The following is a 20,084-nucleotide window of genomic DNA, read 5'->3' as shown; positions in this document are numbered from 1 at the left end:
TTGAATGCTTTTTTGCATCTATTGAGATGATCATATGGTTCTTATCTTTAAGTCTATTGATATGGTGAATAACATTTATTGATTTCCGTATATTGAACCAGCCTTGCATCCCAGGGTGCACAATTTTGATCATGGTGCACAATTTTTTTGATGTGCTTTTGTATCCGATTCGCCAGAATTTTATTGAGGATTTTTGCATCTAGTTTCATTAGAGATATTGGTCTATAGTTTTCTTTCTTTGAGGTGTCTTTGTCTGGTTTCGGAATCAGGGTGATGTTGGCCTCATAGAATGAATTTGGAAGAGCTCCCTCTTTTTCTATTTCCTGAAATAACTTGAAAAGTATTGGTATTAATTCTTCTTTAAAGGTTTTGTAAAACTCCGCTGTATACCCATCCGGTCCTGGGCTTTTCTTGGTTGGTAGTCTTTTGATGGCTTCTTCTATTTCATCCATTGATATTGGTCTGTTCAAATTGTGTGTATCCTCCTGACTCAGTCTGGGCAAATCATATGACTTAAGAAATTTATCGATGTCTTCACTATCTTCTATTTTATTGGAATATAGGTTTTCAAAATAATTTCTATTGTTTTTTGTAATTGTTTTTTTTATTTTTATTTATTTATTTATTTATTTTTTAAATTTTTTTATTGTTGGCTGTTCAAAACATTACATAGTTCTTGATATATCATATTTCACACTTTGATTCAAGTGGGTTATGAGCTCCCATTTTTACCCCATATACAGATTGCAGAATCACATCAGTTACACATCCATTGATTTACATATTGCCATACTGGTGTCTGTTGTGTTCTGCTGCCTTTCCTATCCTCTACTATCCCCCCTCCCCTCCCCTCCCCTCCCCTCTTCTCTCTCTGCCCCCTCTACTGACATTCGTTTGTCCCCCTTGTATTATTTTTCCCTTTCCCCTCACTTCCTCTTGTATGTACTTTTGTATAACTCTGAGGGTCTCCTTCCATTTCCATGCACTTTCCCTTCTCTCTCCCTTTCCCTCCCACCTCTCATCCCTGTTTAATGTTAATCTTCTTCTCATGCTCTTCGACCCTACTCTGTTCTTAGTTACTCTCCTTATATCAAAGAAGACATTTGGCGTTTGTTTTTTAGGGATTGGCTAGCTTCACTTAGCATAATCTGCTCTAATGCCATCCATTTCCCTGTAAATTCTATGATTTTGTCATTTTTTAATGCAGAGTAATAGTCCATTGTGTATAAATGCCACATTTTTTTTTATCCATTCATCTATTGAAGGGCATCTAGGTTGGTTCCACAGTCTTGCTATTGTGAATTGTGCTGCTATGAACATCGATGTAGCAGTGTCCCTGTAGCATGCTCTTTTTAGGTCTTTAGGGAATAGACCGAGAAGGGGAATAGCTGGGTCAAATGGTGGCTCCATTCCCAGCTTTCCAAGAAATCTCCATACTGCTTTCCAAATTGGCTGCACCAATTTGCAGTCCCACCAGCAATGTACAAGTGTACCCTTTTCCCCACATCCTCGCCAGCACTTGTTGTTGTTTGACTTCATAATGGCTGCCAATCTAACTGGAGTGAGATGGTATCTTAGGGTGGTTTTGATTTGCATTTCTCTGACTGCTAGAGATGGTGAGCATTTTTTCATGTACTTGTTGATTGACTGTATGTCCTCCTCTGAGAAGTGTCAGTTCAGGTCCTTGGCCCATTTGTTGATTGGGTTGTTTGTTCTCTTATTGTCTAATTTTTTGAGTTCTTTGTATACTCTGGATATTAGGGCTCTATCTGAAGTGTGAGGAGTAAAGATTTGTTCCCAGGATGTAGGCTCTCTATTTACCTCTCTTATTGTTTCTTTTGCTGAGAAAAAAACTTTTTAGTTTGAGTAAGTCCCATTTGTTGATTCTAGTTATTAACTTTTGTGCTATGGGTGTCCTATTGAGGAATTTGGAGCCCGACCCCACAGTATGTAGATCGTAGCCAACTTTTTCTTCTATCAGACGGCGTGTCTCTGATTTGATATCAAGCTCCTTGATCCATTTTGAATTAACTTTTGTGCATGGCGAGAGGAGGGGATTCAGTTTCATTTTGTTGCATATGGATTTCCAGTTTTCCCAGCACCATTTGTTGAAGATGCTATCCTTCCTCCATTGCATGCTTTTAGCCCCTTTATCAAATATGAGGTAGTTGTAGTTTTGTGGATTGGTTTCTGTGTCCTCTATTCTGTACCATTGGTCCACCCGCCTGTTTTGGTACCAGTACCATGCTGTTTTTGTTACTATTGCTCTGTAGTATAGTTTGAAGTCTGGTATCGCTATACCGCCTGACTCACACGTCCTGCTTAGAGTTGTTTTTGCTATTCTGGGTCGTTTATTTTTCCATATGAATTTCATGATTGCTTTCTCTATTTCTACAAGAAATGCCGTTGGGATTTTGATTGGCATTGCATTAAACCTATAGAGAACTTTTGGTAATATCGCCATTTTGAGGATGGTAGTTCTGCCTATCCATGAACAGGGTATATTTTTCCATCTTCTAAGATCTTCTTCTACTTCTCTCTTTAGGGTTCTGTAGTTTTCATTGTATAAATCTTTCACCTCTTTTGTTAGGTTGATTCCCAAGTATTTTATTTTATTTTTTTTGAGGATATTGTGAATGGAGTGTTTTTCCTCATTTCCATTTCAGAAGTTTTGTCGCTGATATACAGAAATGCCTTTGATTTATGCGTGTTGATTTTATATCCTGCCACTTTGCTGAATTCATTTATTAGTTCTAGTCGTTTTTTTGTAGACCCTTTTGGGTCTTCTAGGTATAGAATCATGTCATCCGCAAATAGTGATAATTTAAGTTCTTCTTTTCCTATTTTTATGCCTTTAATTTCTTTCGTCTGTCTAATTGCTCTGGCCAGTGTTTCGAGAACTATATTGAATAGAAGTGGTGATAGAGGGCATCCCTGTCTTGTTCCAGATTTTAGAGGGAATGCCTTTAATTTTTCTCCATTCAGAATGATGCTAGCCTGAGGCTTAGCATAGATAGCTTTTACAATGTTGAGGTAAGTTCCTGTTATCCCTAGTTTTTCTAAGGTTTTGAACATAAAGGGATGCTGTACTTTGTTGAATGCTTTTTTGCATCTATTGAGATGATCATATGGTTCTTATCTTTAAGTCTATTGATATGGTGAATAACATTTATTGATTTCCGTATATTGAACCAGCCTTGTATCCCAGGGATGAATCCTACTTGATCATGGTGCACAATTTTTTTGATATGTTTTTGTATCCGATTCGCCAGAATTTTATTGAGGATTTTTGCATCTAGGTTCATTAGAGATATTGGTCTGTAGTTTTCTTTCTTTGAAGTGTCTTTGTCTGGTTTAGGTATCAGGGTGATGTTGGCCTCGTAGAATGAATTTGGAAGTTCTCCCTCTTTTTCTATTTCCTGAAGTAGCTTGAAAAGTGTTGGTATTAGTTCCTCTTTAAAGGTTTTGTAAAACTCTGCTGTATACCCATCTGGTCCTGGGCTTTTCTTAGTTGGTAGTCTTTTGATGGTTTCTTCTATTTCCTCCATTGATATTGGTCTGTTTAGGTTGTCTATATCCTCCTGACTCAATCTGGGCAGATCATATGACTTAAGAAATTTATCGATGCCTTCACTATCTTCTAATTTATTGGAGTATAAGGATTCAAAATAATTTTTGGTTATCTTCTGTATATCTGAAGTGTCTGTTGTGATATTGCCTTTTTCATCCCGTATGCTAGTAATTTGAGTTCTCTCTCTTCTTCTCTTTGCTAGCATGGCTAAGGGTCTGTCGATTTTGTTTATTTTTTCAAAGAACCAACTTTTAGTTTTGTCAATTTTTTCAATTGTTTCTTTTGTTTCGATTTCATGAATTTCAGCTCTGATTTTCATTATTTCTTGCCTTCTACTTCTTTTGCTGTTGTTTTGCTCTTCTTTTTCTAGGATTTTGAGATGAAGTATGAGATCATTTATTTGTTGGTTTTTTCTTTTTTTAAGGAATGAACTCCAAGCAATGAATTTTCCTCTTAGAACTGCTTTCAATGTGTCCCATAGATTCCGATATGTTGTGTCTGTGTTTTCATTAATCTCTAAGAATTTTTTAATTTCCTCCTTGATGTCTTCTATAACCCATTGATCATTCAGTAACCTAGTGTTCATTCTCCAAGTGATGTATGCTTTTTCCTTCCTTCTTTTATCGTTGATTTTCAATTCAATTCCATTATGATCAGATAGGATGCATGGTATTATCTCTACTCCTTTGTATTGTCTAAGAGTTTCCCTGTGACATAATATATGATCTATTTTTGAGAAGGATCCATGTGCTGCTGAGAAAAAAGTGTAACTGCTTGATGTTGGGTGGTATATTCTATATATGTCAATTAAGTCTAGGTTATTAATTGTGTTATTGAGTTCTATAGTTTCCTTATTCAACTTTTGTTTGGAAGATCTGTCCAGTGGCAAGAGAGGTGTGTTGAAGTCTCCCATGATTATTGTATGGTGGTCTATTAGACTCTTGAACTTGAGAAGAGTTTGTTTGATGAACATTGCTGCACCATTGTTTGGGGCATATATATTTATGATTGTTATGTCTTGTTGGTGTATGGTTCCCTTAAGCAGTATGTAGTGTCCCTCTTTATCCCTTTTGATTAACTTTGGCTTGAAATCTATTTTATTTGATATGAGTATGGACACACCTGCTTGTTTCCGAAGTCCATATGAGTGATATGATTTTTCCCAACCTTTCACCTTCAGCCTATGTATGTCTTTCCCTATCAAATGCGTCTCCTGTAGGCAGCATATTGTTGGGTCTTGTTTTGTGATCCATTCTACTAGCCTGTGTCTCTTGATTGGTGAGTTTAAGCCATTAACATATAGGGTTATTATTGAGATATGGGTTGTTCTTCCAGCCATATTTGTTTATTTATGTTACTAAACATGGTTTGTTTTCCTCTTTGATTATTTTTCCCCCCTTTACTGTCCTACCTCCCACTGTTGGTTTTCATTGTTATTTTCCGTTTCCTCTTCCTGTAATGTTTTGCCAAGGATGTTTAGAAGAGATGGTTTTCTAGCTGCAAATTCTTTTAACTTTTGTTTATCGTGGAAGGTTTTAATTTCATCTTCCATCCTGAAGCTTAATTTCGCTGGAAACACAATTCTTGGTTGGAACCCATTTTCTTTCAGTGTTTGAAATATGTTATTCCAGGATCTTCTAGCTTTCAGAGTCTGTGTTGAAAGATCAGCTGTTATCCTGATTGGCTTACCCCTAAATGTGATCTGCTTCCTTTCTCTTGTAGCTTTTAAAATTCTCTCCTTATTCTGTATGTTGGGCATCTTCATTATAATGTGTCTAGGTGTGGGTCTCTTATGATTTTGCACATTCGGCATCCTGTAGGCTTCTAGGATTTGGGATTCTGTCTCATTCTTCAAGTCTGGGAAGTTTTCTCGTATTATTTCATTGAATAGATTGCTCATTCCTTTGGTTTGAAACTCTGTCCCTTCCTGTATCCCAATGACTCTTAAATTTGGTCTCTTGATGTTATCCCATATTTCTTGGATGTTCTGCTCATGGTTTCTTAACAGTCTTGCTGAGCTGTCTATGTTCTTTTCAAGTTGAAATACTTTATCTTCATTGTCTGATGTTCTATCTTCTAAGTGTTCTACTCTGCTGGTAGTATTCTCAATTGAGTTTTTAAGTTGGCTTATTGCTTCCTGCATTTCTAGGATTTCTGTTTGTTTGTTTTTTATAACCTCTATCTCCCTGTATAGTTGATCTTTTGCTTCTTGGATTTGTTTATGTAATTCATTGTTGAAGTGATCTTTCATTGTCTGATTTTGCTGTCTGATGTCTTCCTTGAGACTCCAGATCATCTGAAGCATGTATATCCTGAATTCTTTATCTGACATTCCATCTGCTGCAGCTATTACCTCTTCTAACGTTGAGTTGACCTGCATTGCTTGTGGTCCTTTCTTTCCTTGTCTCTTCATACTGTTCGAGTTCCTTTCTACTTGGTGAAACTGTTGTGCTATTGAATTTTCCCCCTATATATTTATATTGGTCTTGTATAGTTGCAAAGTCTCCCTCACAGGCGCAGGCGGCGGCTCTGCCCCTCCTCCAATTGGGGCAATGTGCCTACCACGCCGGCAGGCCACTGGGCCTGCTCTGCCGGTCGGTAGCAGGTCCGCCTACCTTGCAGGCGCGGGCAGCGGCTCTGTCCCTCTGCGGGCCGCTAGGCTTGTTCTGTCGGTGGTCGCAGTTCTGCCTACTTTGCAGGCGCAGGCAGCAGCACTGCCCCTCTGCAGGCCTCTGGGGCTGTTCTGCCAGTGGGTCGCAGGTCCGCCTACCTTGCAGGCATGGGGGGCGGGGCGGCTCTACCCTTCCTCTGGCCACTGGGCCTGTTCTGTCTGTCGGTTGCAGGTCTGGCCTGTTCTGATGGTGGTCACAGTTCCGTCTACCTTGCAGGCACGGGGGGAGGGGGCGGCTCTGCCTCTCAGCAGGCCACTGCTCCTCTTCTGCCAGTGGGTTGCAGGCCTGCCTACCTTGCAGGAGTGATTGGAAGCTCTGTCCCGCCGCGGGCCACTGGGCCTTTTCTGTCGGTGGTCACAGTTCCGCCTACCTGGCAGGCGTGGGGGGTGGGGGGCGGCTCTGCCCCTCAGCAGGCCGCTGGGCCTGCTCTGTGGGTGGTCACAGTTCCCTCTACCTTGCTGGCGCAGGGGGAGGGGGCGGCTCTGCCTCTCAGCAGGCCGCTGCTCCTCTTCCTCAAAATATTTTCTAATTGTCTTCTGTATTTCTGTAGCATCTGTTGTGATATTGCCTTTTTCATCCCGTATGTTAGTAATTTGAGTTCTCTCTCTTCTTCTCTTCGTTAGCATGGCTAAGGGTCTGTCGATCTTATTTATTTTTTCGAAGAACCAACTTTTAGTTTTGTTAATTTTTTCAATAGTTTCTTTTGTTTCAATTTCGTTGATTTCCGCTCTGATTTTAATTATTTCTTGCCTTCTGCTACATTTGCTGTTGTTTTGCTCTTCCTTTTCTAGGGCTTTGAGATGAAGTGTGAGCTCATTTATTTGTTGTTTTTTTCTTTTTTTGAGGAATGATCTCCAGGTGATGAATTTTCCTCTTAAAACTGCTTTCATTGTGTCCCATAGATTCCGATATGTTGTGTCTGTATTTTCATTTATCTCTAAGAATTTTTTGATTTCCTCCTTTATGTCTTCTGTAACCCATTGATCATTCAGTAACATATTGTTCATTTTCCATGTGATGTAGGATTTTTCCTTCCTTCTTTTATCATTGATTTCCAGTTTCATTCCATTATGATCAGATAAAATGCATGGTATTATCTCCACCCCTTTATATTTACTGAGGGTTGCCCTATGGCATAATATATGGTCTATTTTTGAGAAGGATCCATGTGCTGCTGAGAAAAAAGTATATCCACTTGATGATGGTTGATATATTCTATATATGTCTGTTAAGTCTAGGTTATTGATTGTGATTTTGAGTTCTATAATTTCTTTATTCAACTTTTGTTTGGAGGATCTGTCCAATGGTGAGAGAGGTGTGTTGAAGTCACCCATAATTATTGTGTTGTGGTCTATTTGATTCTTGAACTTGAGGAGAAATTGTTTTATGAATGTCGCAGCACCATTATTTGGTGCATAAATATTGATAATTGTTATGTCTTGTTGGTGAATGGTTCCTTTTAACAGTATATAATGTCCTTCCTTATCCCTTTTGATTAACTTAGTCTTGATGTCGATTTTATTCAATATGAGGATGGCCACCCCTGCTTGCTTACGAGGACCATGTGCGTGGTATATTTTTTCCCAACCTTTCACCTTCAGCCTGTGTATGTCTTTTCCAATCAGATGTGTCTCCTGGAGGCAGCATATTGTTGGATTTGTTTTTTTAATCCATGTTACCAGCCTATGTCGCTTTATTGGAGAGTTTAAGCCATTAACGTTTAGAGTTACTATTGATATATGGTTTGTACTTCCAGCCATGTTTAATTATTTATCTTTTTTTTTAATTTAGTTTGTTTCTCCATGATTAGCTTCCCCCCCCCCACCCTCTGTCTTTACTGAGGCACTTCCCACTGATGGTTTTGGTTATTGTTTTTCATTTCTTCCTCATGTAGTGTTTTGCTCAAGATGCTGGTTTTCTGGCTGCAAATTCTTTTAACTTTTGTTTATCATGAAAGATTTTTATTTCGTTGTCGTACCTGAAGCTTAATTTTGCTGGATACAGAATTCTTGGTTGGCATCCATTGTCTTTCAGTGTTTGAAATACGTTGTTCCAGGATCTTCTCGCTTTCAGCGTCTGTGATGAAAAATCCGTTGTTAACCTTATTGGTTTACCCCTGAATGTAATCTGCCTCCTTTCTTTTGTAGCTTCTCTTTGTTCTGTATATTGGATATCTTCATAACAGTGTGTCTTGGCGTTGGTCTACTGTGATTTTGTGTGCTCGGTGTCCTGTATGCATCTACAATTTGTATATCCATTTCCTTTTTTATTTCTGGAAAGTTTTCTGTAATTATTTCATTCAGCAGGTTACTCATTCCCTTGGTTTGAATCTCTATACCTTCCTCTATCCCGATGACTCTTAAGTTTGGTTTTTTTATGTTATCCCATATCTCTTGGATGTTTTTCTCATGATTTTTTACCAGCCTTTCTGAGTTGGCTAGACTCTTTTCAAGATGATATATTTTGTTTTCATTATCTGATGTTCTGGCTTCTACCTGCTCCACTCTGTTAGTGATACTCTCATTTGAGTTTTTAATTTGGTTTATAGTTTCCTTCATTTCTAGAATTATTGTTTGATTTTTTTATAATCTCTATCTCCTGATAAAGATGCTTAACTTCTTCTTTTATCTGTTTATGTAATTCAATTTCAATGTGTTCTTTCATTGTTTGAATTTGCTGTCTCATATCCTCTTTAAGGTTCCATTCCATCTGTCTAAGGTATTCCTTGAGTTCTTTATATAACCATTTTTCTGATGACTCTAGGTCCTCCTGAATATTTAGGCTGTCCTGCATTGTTTGTACTCCTTTTATTCCTTGCTTTTTCATGCTGCTCATGTTACTTCTTGTTCTGTTTGACTGCTGAGTTACTGTTTACTCCTATAAATTTATTTGATGCTTGGGAGGAAAGGTATTAGAAGGGAAGGGAAGAAGTCACTAAAGAGAATGAGAGTAAGCAGGTAGAATTCAAGGAAGGGGGAATAGGAAAATTGAAAAGAAATGAAAAGACAAAAGAAAAAAAAGAAAATAAAAAAGAAAATAAAATAAAAAAATAAAAATTTAAATTTAAAAAAATTTAAAAAAAATTAAAAACAACAAGAAAAAAATGAAAATGAAAAAAAAACCCAAATTAAAAAAAATTAATAAATGCAGTCTTAGAGTTTGATTAACTTCTTTTCCAGTAGGTGGAGCTGTGCCCACCGGGCCAAGCTTCTCCTCTCAGTACAAGGGAACCAATCACTGTGCAGCAGCTCCTCCTCCCAGACTGGGTGGGTCTCCAATCCTGAGTGCCTAGGGCCTTCTCTTGTGTCTAGTCACTTCCCCACTTTTCCTCAAGTCAGGCCCTGCTCACCGTTGTCGCTCACCAAAATACTGGCTACACGCCAGGTCTGCTACTCCCGGGAGCCCTGTTTTCATGAACGACTGGGCACACTCTCCCTGTTTGCCATTCCCTTAGACCCTAAGTTTGTAGAGCTTGGGGCTGAGAACGCTCAGCGAAATTTGCTTGCCCTCCGGTAGCCACGCCCCCGGTAGCTGGTGCAAGAGACCTCAGTTGTCAGCACTGGTGGGAGCGGTAGCCGGGAGTTCCGCACCGCGGGTCCAGTGCCACTCCTGATTCCCTTGGTCTGGCTACTGCGCTCATGGGAGAGCTGGGAGGGGCCCTTAAGGTTTCCCCGCTGTGTGGAGAGGGAAGGCTAGGGGGTTACACACCTGTCACCGCTGGTTTCAATGAAGTTATCTCCTCCACCGCATTCTGGTAACGTCAGTTCTCTGCCATGGTGGTATCCCATGCAAATGGCGACAGTTCGTTTCCCTTTGCCGGGTGACCAATGCAACAGGTGGGTCCTGACTGGCTCTCCCAAGCCCCGTATCAATCCTGTGGCCACTGCCTATGAAGGCTCGGTTGGCATTTACCTCTGTAGGTGCAGAAGGGCCGACCAGTTGTTTCAGCGGGATTGTTTAGTGCTGAGTCACAGCAATTGGTCTGTGAGAAGCAGGCGAACAGGAGCTTGAATTCAGCCGATCTGGGCTCTGTGTGTGTTCTGAGAGGCCCAGACTGTTCGCCCCAGATCCATGTCAGCTCAGCATTGCCTAGTGATCCTGAGCAAACAGCATTTAGACGGTTTACGACTCCCTATGTCCGCGCAGCTGAAGAGGTCAGAGACTTGATCTCTCCGCACCCGCCGCCATGTTGGATCTCCTCCATTTATTTATCATTTTTAAGGATAATAGTCCTTAATGATATCTTATGGATTTAATATTATTTGCATGTCATATATGCTATGGGACCTATCCTGAGGGAGGAGTGGAAGTTCCTGAGAAGCTGATAGAATGCCTTTACTTGTTGATTTATTCTCAGAATGTTGCATAACATTGCAGCTGATCTCTTTGAGGATGCCTTTCTCCCCTCCCTATGCGCTGGCAGAGTCACTGTCTTCTCCAAATACGTGCAGCCGGTCAGGAGGATCCTCAGCGTTGAGGAAGGACTTAGCTGAGCTCCTGCAGCAGCATCCCCGGATGTTCTGTAATATGTTTTAAACCCTTATGTCTCCTCTTTAAGTTTTTGTTTGTTTGTTTGTTTGTTTGTACTACTGGGGATTGAACCCAAGGACCCTCTATCACTGAGCTACATTCCTAGCCCTTTATATTTTTATTTTGAAAGAAGGTCTTGCAAAGTGGCCTGGGCTGGCCCTGAACTTGTGATCTTCTCACTCAATCTCCTGAGTAGCTGGGATTATGTGTGTGCACATCAGGCTTGTATTTAAATAATGATTTATGTCTATAATTTCTTTAAGATAATGGAGAATTCTCTGCTGAATACTTCCTATTAATTCCTTTGGTATTCCTCATAGATGTATGCTTCTGATCTGCTGGTTATTCATATTCCTTTCTTTTTAAAAAATATTTATTTTTTAGCTTTAGGTGGACACAATATCTATTTTATTTTTATGTGGTGCTGAGGATTGAACCCAGTGCCTTGAGCATGCTACCACTTGAGCCACATCCCCAGCCCTCATATTCCTTTCTTAAAATGAAAAAAGAAAACAAAGAACTATTTTTAAATATTTATCCCACAGGTTTATCTTACTATTATTCAACTATGAATGAGAGGCTCTCTATTAAAAAATAATATGAGGGCTGGGGTTGTGGCTCAGAAGTAGACCTCTTGCCTAGCACATGGGAGGCACTGGGTTCGGTCCTCAGCACCACATAAGAAAATAAACAAAATAAAGTTATCATGTCTGTCTACAACTAAAAAATATTTTTAAAAAAAGTACTGTGAGAAGAGGCAGAGGAAATTGAGCTAGGGCATGTCAAAGCCTACATGTGGATTTGCTGCCACAAAACCCTCTCATCTAATCTAGAGGTATGTCTCCCTCCAGATTTTAGTTTCCAAGAAATCAATATGACATAATAAGAAGCCCTCTAGATCACATTTTTGTAATAAAACTTGACAGCCACTCTATCTGCTTCTTTACCTCTGACAGTGTTCCTTAGCTATAGAACATGATAAAAGTTACTGCCAGAAATGGTATCTTCTTGAGCATTCTGTCCCATGACGCTCTGATAGGGCAAAGTAGATCTCCATGGAGACAATCCCTATATTCTCTGTGAACTTCCCCTCACCCAGTGTCTATATATCTCCATTTAGAGCTCACTCAGTGTGCCTTTGGGATATGGTACTTTGGGAAACACTTGTGTACAGCCCTTTTATTGAAGGCAGAATTTATCTCAGTTGTTGTTTTAATTATTTTCAGTGGGTTTTGAGAAAGGCCTTTACCATCTTTTAAATAATAATCTGTTTCTGATATATATTGAATTCCACACAGTATATATCAAAAAAAGGTACTATAAGAGAAAATTATGACAAAACCAATTCTTTGCAGTTACTGATTTTATTGTCCCTTTAAGGAAATCCAGGCTGAATATGGAGATTTATGGTAGGGGCACATTGCTTAATGATAATTCTTGGGCTTAAAGGGTAAAGATTAATAGTAATAGTAGTGGGCTAGGGTTAAAGCTTATTGGTGGAAAACTTGCCCAGAATATGCAAAGCCCTAGATTTGGGGCTGGGAATGTAGTTCAGTGGTAGTGCATTTGTCTTGGGTGCATAATGCCCTTGGTTTCCCCAGTACCACCCCCCCCAAAAAAAGCCCTGTGTTCAATGTACTGCAAATAATAATGATAGTAATTGTAGCAGCAATAACAACAGCTGGCACTTATATAGTTTTCTATATGTCAAGTATTATTCTAAATGTTTTATATGTACAGGTTGAGTATCCCTATGCAAAATGTTTAGGACACTTCTGTGTTTATGACTTGGGGATTTTTTAGATTTGGAATATCTGCATGTACACAATGAGATAGGTTGGGGATGGGGACCAAGTCTAAACACCAAATTCATTTATATTTCATATACACTTATACAAAAGTATAAGATAATTTTATGCAGTATTTCCAGTTTACCTATGTTTTGATTTCAGCCTATTGTATGAGGTCAGGTGTGGAATTTTCCACTTGTGGTATCCTGTCAGGCTTCAAAAAGTTTTGGATTTTATAGCACTTCAGATTCTGTATTTTCAGATTAGGGATACTTAACCAGTTATTACATACATTTAGTTCTCTTAACAACTCTGTGAGGTAAGTACTAGTATTCTATTTTATGGGTAAGGAAACTGAGACACTGAGAGGTCCAGTGAATTTCCTGGGGTCACAGTCAGCCAGTGGTGGATCCAGCAGTCTAACCAAAGCAACTTGCCCTACAGTCCATGCTCTTAATCACTGCCATGTTGCTTCTAATTCATTTTAAGATTAAGGACTAGAGAGTTCAAATCAGCAGGATCAAACTGAAGTGACTCTCCAAGAAACTTAGAACTATATTTTGTGACTGGGTGAGATCAGGATTTGATAATATAGACACTCAAAAGCAATAAGTTAATCGGTCACCAAATTGCAGGAGGATATAAAATTGTCATCCAAAAGGAAGCAATTCTATCATAATGCCAGAAAGAAAAATGCCAAGTCTAAGAAAAGGAGACTCAATTTCTATTGAAATGATAACCATATGTTTTCATTTTGAGGCATTGTTTCATATTGTCATGATATAGTGAGATGAATGGGTAGTATTCCATTTATTAATGTATTGCCTCTCAACTTCAAATCCACCTGTCTTTGCTTTGCTTGTGTTACTTGGTATGAACCTTATAAACATTTCTCCTTTGCCAGATGACCCAAGATATAGTCAATAGAGAATACTGAAGGGGCAGTGAATACCTACAGGAAGAGAAAAGAACCTCTCCCTGGTACCAGTGTGCTTTAAAATATATATATTTATTGATTGATTGATATGCTGCCAACAGATTAACTTTTAAGACTCCTGCTGGCAATTACTCTAATGGGCTGCTGTAAACCAGTTGTGGTCTGGCTATACCATCCAGTGAGTTCCTCCTCATTCTACAGACCACTTCCTCTGGACCAGTTCTAGACTGCCAGCCTTCTGTCATGTATTTTTTCTACCACCCTTCAGGCCACCCCCTAAGACCAGCTCCCAATATACCCTGGCAAATCTCCACCAACAGGGTTTGTGTTTCTGTGACAGTCAGGGTCTTTCAAATAAGGTGTGACTCAGCTCTGGTGGGAGAAAGCATTGTCTTTTAAATTCTTTTATTTCTGTCTCTTACACCTTCCACGACAGATAAGGGTGATTTTTTTATAAGAATATAGAATGATATGCTTATCATTTCAGATTCTGAGACCAGAAATAAGGTGAAACAGTGGAAATCAAAGATGGAAATATTGGAAGAAAAAGATTCAGTAAGAGCTTCACCAGAAAGACTTCAAAGGCTCACCTCCCAGGAATGTGAGTTAGAAAATACCCGTGATCCTGGGACCAGATATTGAGGCACTGGATAAACCCCTTGGAAGATGCAGTGAGACATCTCCCATCCCAAGAGAGAGTTATCAAGGAAGTGAATCTCATCCCCAAAAAATACATAGCAGGAGACCAAGGCCATGGATGTCATGGAGAAAAAATACTTTCTGCAGGAGAAAGATCCCATAGATATGAGGTCTGTGTCCAAACCTTCAAACAGAAGTCAAGACTGACTGAACATCAGGAAGTTCATAACATAAACAAGACCTATGAATGTAAGGAATGTGGAAAAATCTTTAACCAGGGCTCAAACATGATCATACATCAGAGAATTCACATGAGGAAGAAACCACATGTATGTAATGAATGTGGAAAAGACTTTAATCAGAGTTCAAATCTTACTATACATCAGAGAATCCATACCAGAAAGAAACCATACATATGTCATGAATGTGGAAAAGACTTCAACCAGAGCTCTAATCTGGTTAGACATAAAAGAATTCACAGTGGCAAAAATAGCTATGAATGTAAAGAGTGTGGAAAGGCCTTTAAGGGAAATTCAAACCTTCTCCTACACCTGAGAATCCACTATGGAGGGAAACCCTATATGTGCAATGAATGTGGGAAAACCTTCAATCAAAGCTCAGATCTTATTATACATCATAGAATTCACACTGGTGAGAAACCCTATGAGTGTTACCACTGTGGACAAACATTCAGTCAGAGTTCACACCTAGTTACACATCAGAGAATTCATACTGGAGAGAAACCCTTCAAGTGTAATGGATGTGAAAAAGCCTTCAGGCAGCGTTCTCGCCTTACTGAACACCAGAGACTCCACAGTGGAGAAAAACCCTATGCATGTCAAGAATGTGGGAAATCTTTCACTGGATGCAGAGCTTTTCTTAAACATCAGAGACTACATACTGGAAAGAAACTTGAATGTGAAAAAGCTTCCACTTCTGACTTGGACCTTAGCAAACATAAGGAAGAAAAACCTTATGAATGTACTGAATGTGGAAAAACTTTCCGGGCAAGTTCAGATCTAATTCGGCATTGGATAATTCATACAGGAGAGAAGCCCTATGAATGCAGTGAATGTGGGAAAGGCTTTAGCCAGAGGTCACACCTGGTTACACACCAAAAAATTCATACAGGAGAGAAACCCTATGAATGCTGTGAATGTGGGAAAGCCTTCAGACAGCGGTCCCTCCTTATTCAACATCAGAGAGTCCACAATGGTGAGAGGCCCTATGAATGTAAAGAATGTGGAAAAGCCTTCATTTGGCGCACAGCCTTTCTAAAACATAAGAGACTTCATACTGGAGACAAACTTGAAGAATGTGAAAAAGTCTTCAGCAAGGATGAGGAACTTAGGGAAGTGCAGAGAATTCACCAAGAGGAAAACACTTCACAGTGTAATCAGGGTAGTAGAACTTACAGAGGTAGCTCCAACCTTGTCAGATATCAGGAAACTCATACAGGAGAGAAACCATATGAATGTAGAGAATGTGGGAAAACTTTCAATCAGAGCTCAGATCTGATGAGACATCATAGAGTTCATAGTGGAGAAAAACCTTATGTATGCAATAAATGTGGAAAATCCTTTAGGGGCAGCTCAGATCTTATTAAACACCATCGTGTTCACACTGGAGAGAAGCCCTACAAGTGCCCTGAATGTGGGAAAGCCTTCAGTCAGAATTCACACCTTATTAGTCATCAGAGAATTCACACTGGGGAGAAACCTTTTGAATGTAGCCACTGTGGGAAGGCCTTCAGTGGGCGTGCAGCTTTTCTGAAACATCAGAAACTTCATACTGGAAAGAAATTTGGGGACTATGAGAGTCTTAAAATAGGACTTATTCTAACAGGTAAGAGAAACCTAATGAATGTAGGAAAAGTTTAGTTGGGGACTACATCTTAGCAAACATAAGGAAGAAAAACCTTATGAATGTACTGAATGTGGAAAAACTATAGAGAATTTTTTTTTAATTATTGGGAAAAAATTCTGAAAGCAGAAAACAATTAAAAATCCTATTGAGTAAAAAACATACAAGTGTAATCAAGTGGAAAAGCTAAAAGTTCTTGGGCATAATAGCCTTTTTCTGGGCTGGGGTTGTGTCTCAGCAGTAGAGCGCTCGCCTCGCAGGTGTGAGACCCTGGGTTTGATCTTCAGCACCACATAAAAACAAACAAGTGAAATAAAGGTGTTGTGTCCAACTACAACTAAAAAATAAATTTTTTTTAAATAGCCTTTTTCTACCTCCATGATGACACTGGAGTATGGTCCTAAGGGTATAACTACCCAAGAATGTGTTAGGGGATTTCCTAACATTAAAATCATTAGAAATTACTGTGGCAGCAACCCCAAAACTAAATTCTTTGTGGAAGGAGTTGTTTCAATCTCACCTAGTTCAGAGATGATATAAATCTGTTTTAAGTACTTTATAGAGTAATTAAATCTTTCTTTGGGATCTTTATGTACGTATTTTATATGTATCACCCTTCTTTCTTACAAAAAATATGCTCATGCATATGTCATAATGCTAATTAGGATAATCCACTAATTTATATGAAACAAAAAGATAATAGAAATGACTGGACAGCTATAGGTATAGCTCAGTAGTAGAGCTCTTGCCTACTTGCCTCCAATTTTGTCATATCAGGAAACTCATATAGGAGAGAAACCATATGAATATAGAGAATGTGGGAAAACTTTCAATCAGAGCTCAGATCCTGGGTCCAATCCCCAGCACTCTCCCCCATCCAAAACACATACACACACAATAGCTGAAGGTAGGACACCAGAGCTAAGCCCCTGTTCCCAAGAAAAAGACTGGAGACTTATGAGTAGTGTCAGAAAATCAAAAAGAGCAAAGAGTCAGGAGAAGAGCGTGTACTGAGAATAGAACCAGACAGTGTCAGAAGATTTAGATGACTTTTTGAAAGATCAGATGATAAAGAGAAAAGTTTTTTTCTTTAGCCAGAACAGTTTATTTGAGATTTGGAGAGTCTAAATAGAACTCTAGAAAGAAGCCAGTCAAATTAGGCAATTGAAATTGGCAATTATATCGTGCTTAATTGTATAGGCCCTGACTGTGCAATCAGACTCAATCATCAAATATTTCTTATACTCTGACCTGCTGGTAGAGTGTATATTAGTTTACATAAGTCATCAGATAAGAAAACTGCCAAGTGGGACAATGAAGACAAGGAGCAACACAACCTCATACCTTTCCATAATAGAGGTATTTATGAGATGCAAGGAGGGAGTCTGTGGTCCTCAGTTAGGATCATTTTGCCCTCTTCCTAGGGGACAGTTTAGTAATGCATGGGGACACTTTGGTTTTCACAACTGGGAGGACAAACTACTGGCCTCTAGTGACCAGGGGCAGGTTTGCTAATATCTTAGCACACAGCCCACACACACAAATTATCTGGCCCCAAGTGTCCACAGTGGCATAGTTGAGAAATCCAAGAATATTTAGGATGCCAGTCCCTGGAGCCATTTAAACAAGTATTGCAGTGTGAAGTGGGCATAGCCATGTATCATCTCAAGGGGTATCCAGAGTCTGCTAGAAGCCTGTAGAATGATGAATCTCCAAGAGGGTCAATCTGGTGTAGTGAAGGGAACAGACTAAACTCCAGGAGGACCAAAACTGAGAGAAAATTAGTCTAATAATCTGAGGAACGGGTACAATTGAAATGTGGAGCCTCATGTAAAATAAATATTTCATAGGAAATAAAATTATCAGTTTTAGGGAAGAATTTGTGTGTGTTCATTAAAGGAAATGAATGTCTAATAATCACCAGTTCAGTCCACGTTTCTCATCTTTGTGGGGGAGTATTGAGGATTGAACCCAGAAGTGCTTTACCACTGAGACACATCCCCACCCCTTTTTATCCAGGGTCTTGTTAATTTGCTGATGCTGGCCTCAAAACTGTGATCCATCTTCTTCAGTCTTCTGAGTTGCTGGGATTATAAGCATGAGTCACCATACCTAACCTTTTTTGACCTTTGGTATGTCTGGGGACAATTTAGTTTTCACAACTGGGAGGACAGACTACTGGCTAGACCTCTATATCATACCTCCTAACATGTCTTCCTGCTTCCAACCCCTCTCTCAGGGCAGCCTAAACTATCTTCTTTTAAGACAAATCTGACAGTGACACCCTCTTTCTAAGCTTCTTCAATGGTTTCCCACTAATTTCAGCCCTGAAGTCAAAAGTTCTTAAATTGACACATGTATTCTGATCTGGCCCCATTCATCCACCTATTCTAGACATATTAAGCTTCTACTAGGTGTCTACTGGGGGCTACAAAGAGTGAACAGAAATATACAACAGTTTCTTGTCCTGGTGGAGGTTTTAAGAATGAAGGGGAAGGCTGGGGCTGGGGCTCAGTGGTAGAGCGTTTGCCTAGCACGTGTGAGGCACTGGGTTTGATCCTCATCACCACATTTAAATAAATAAAATAAAGGTATTGTGTCCATCTACACTAAAAATATTTTTTTAAAAAAGAATGGAGGGGAGATTAATGAGAATAATAAATAAAATTACAACTGTGATAATTGCCAGAAAGGAGGGACATATGATACCAAAATGCAAAGTTTGACATAGTTGGGAAGGCTTTTCTGCAAAGTGCTTACCTTTCCTTTATAAACCAAACATTTACCCCTCAATCTTCTGCAGGCCTAGGCACTGCCTTCTAGTCTTGTGGCCTTTCTACAAACATCCCCATCAGGATTGCTACTGGCTTCCTAGCTGTTATTTTTTAGAACCTCCCATGTGTCAGTTACAGTGATAAGCACTTAACACCAACTTTATCTTGTATTTCAGTCTTATTTGGTGGGTACTAGTGTTGTCCCTGCTTTATAAATAGGAATCTAAGATCCTAGGAAAGCAAATTAACCCCAAGACCCACAACTAGGAGGGAAGAAAGGAATTCAGATTTCCTCGTATACAGGCCTCACAGACTCTGGTCACCTTCCCTGATAAACTGCCAGGTGGTGTTAAGTGTTTCCACTGTGCTTCTACAGGCCACAGCCAACTTAGCACATCAACTATAATCTACCTGTGGCCACTAGACCAGGCCCTTCCTGGACTCGGACGTGGCATTTCCCACATAAGGTCATGCCTCCAGGTGGGATCCAAACCCTCAGCTGGACAGACGTTGCTCACATGGTCCAGAAGTGTGTCTCCCTTCCCCCGGTTTGTCTAGGAATAGAGGAGTACTCGACTCAGTGTTAGTCCAGGGGAATCCCCTGGAAACAATGGCCATGACCGCCGAGGTAGCTATTTACCCTGCCCGGTCTGGTCTGGTCCCTGGAACCCCTCTTTCCCCAACTCGCGCCACCCTGCCCTGCATCCTCTCAGCGCGCTCCCCACTCCCGGCACTGCAGCCAATAGCTCTGGAAGGAGGTCAGGGCTTTCTGGGTAAGGATCTTCTTCAGAGACTCAGAAGTTTTCCATGGGGACTATTTGACCTTCACAAAACGAACTTCCTCCTGAGTTGGAAGAATATCATGGTGTGGGTTTTTTTTCTTTTTCTTTTTCTTTCTTTCTTTCTTTTTTTTTAAGCAGACATTACAAATAATTCTCTCTGGGATACACAACTGTCTCTGTTCTGTTTTGAAATAACTTGTCAATAAAGAGGTTTGGGCTAGGGGTGTTGCTCAGTGGTAGACCCTGCCTAGATACCTCTAGGAAATAAAATGAGACAGACTGATATCTTGCTGGCTCCTTCCAGACTTTTTAGCAATACCTTTTGGACATGGGATTCTTCTACCCTCTCATCCCCACCAAAGTTCTCCCCTCTTACAGGCTGAAAGTCCATGATCAAGCTGCTAGCATGGTTAGGTTCTGGTGAGATATGAGAGCTCTTCTGTCAGCTTTCCCTGCCCATATGTAGCAGAAAGACCCAAAGCTCTTTGTTGCCTCTCCTTATAAGGCACTAATCCCATCATGGCCA

At 39.8% G+C, this 20,084-nt stretch overlaps 1 protein-coding gene across 1 annotated transcript in view; it reads left to right on the top strand.

Annotated features, from left to right (window-relative positions):
- The window catches only part of Znf594 (zinc finger protein 594), a gene marked incomplete at its 5' end in the record, with an annotated part of 30,475 nt that extends 11,988 nt beyond the window's left edge, over nucleotides 1–18,487 (top strand). Inside the window, 2 exon segments of the mRNA XM_046425061.2 lie at nucleotides 13,988–14,119; nucleotides 14,122–18,487. Of these exon segments, the coding sequence (XP_046281017.2) occupies nucleotides 13,988–14,119; nucleotides 14,122–16,019 (2,030 nt within the window).
- Between the last annotated feature and the right edge of the window lie 1,597 nt (nucleotides 18,488–20,084).

Source organism: Marmota monax, unplaced genomic scaffold (genome assembly GCF_021218885.2).
Source record: "Marmota monax isolate L192 unplaced genomic scaffold, Marmota_monax_Labrador192_F-V1.1 WCK01_AAM20220418_F8-fsc00218, whole genome shotgun sequence".
Lineage (NCBI taxonomy): Eukaryota > Metazoa > Chordata > Mammalia > Rodentia > Sciuridae > Marmota > Marmota monax.
The sequence above is the reverse complement of the archived record's forward strand: the minus strand, read 5'-3'. Positions and strand labels throughout refer to the sequence as shown.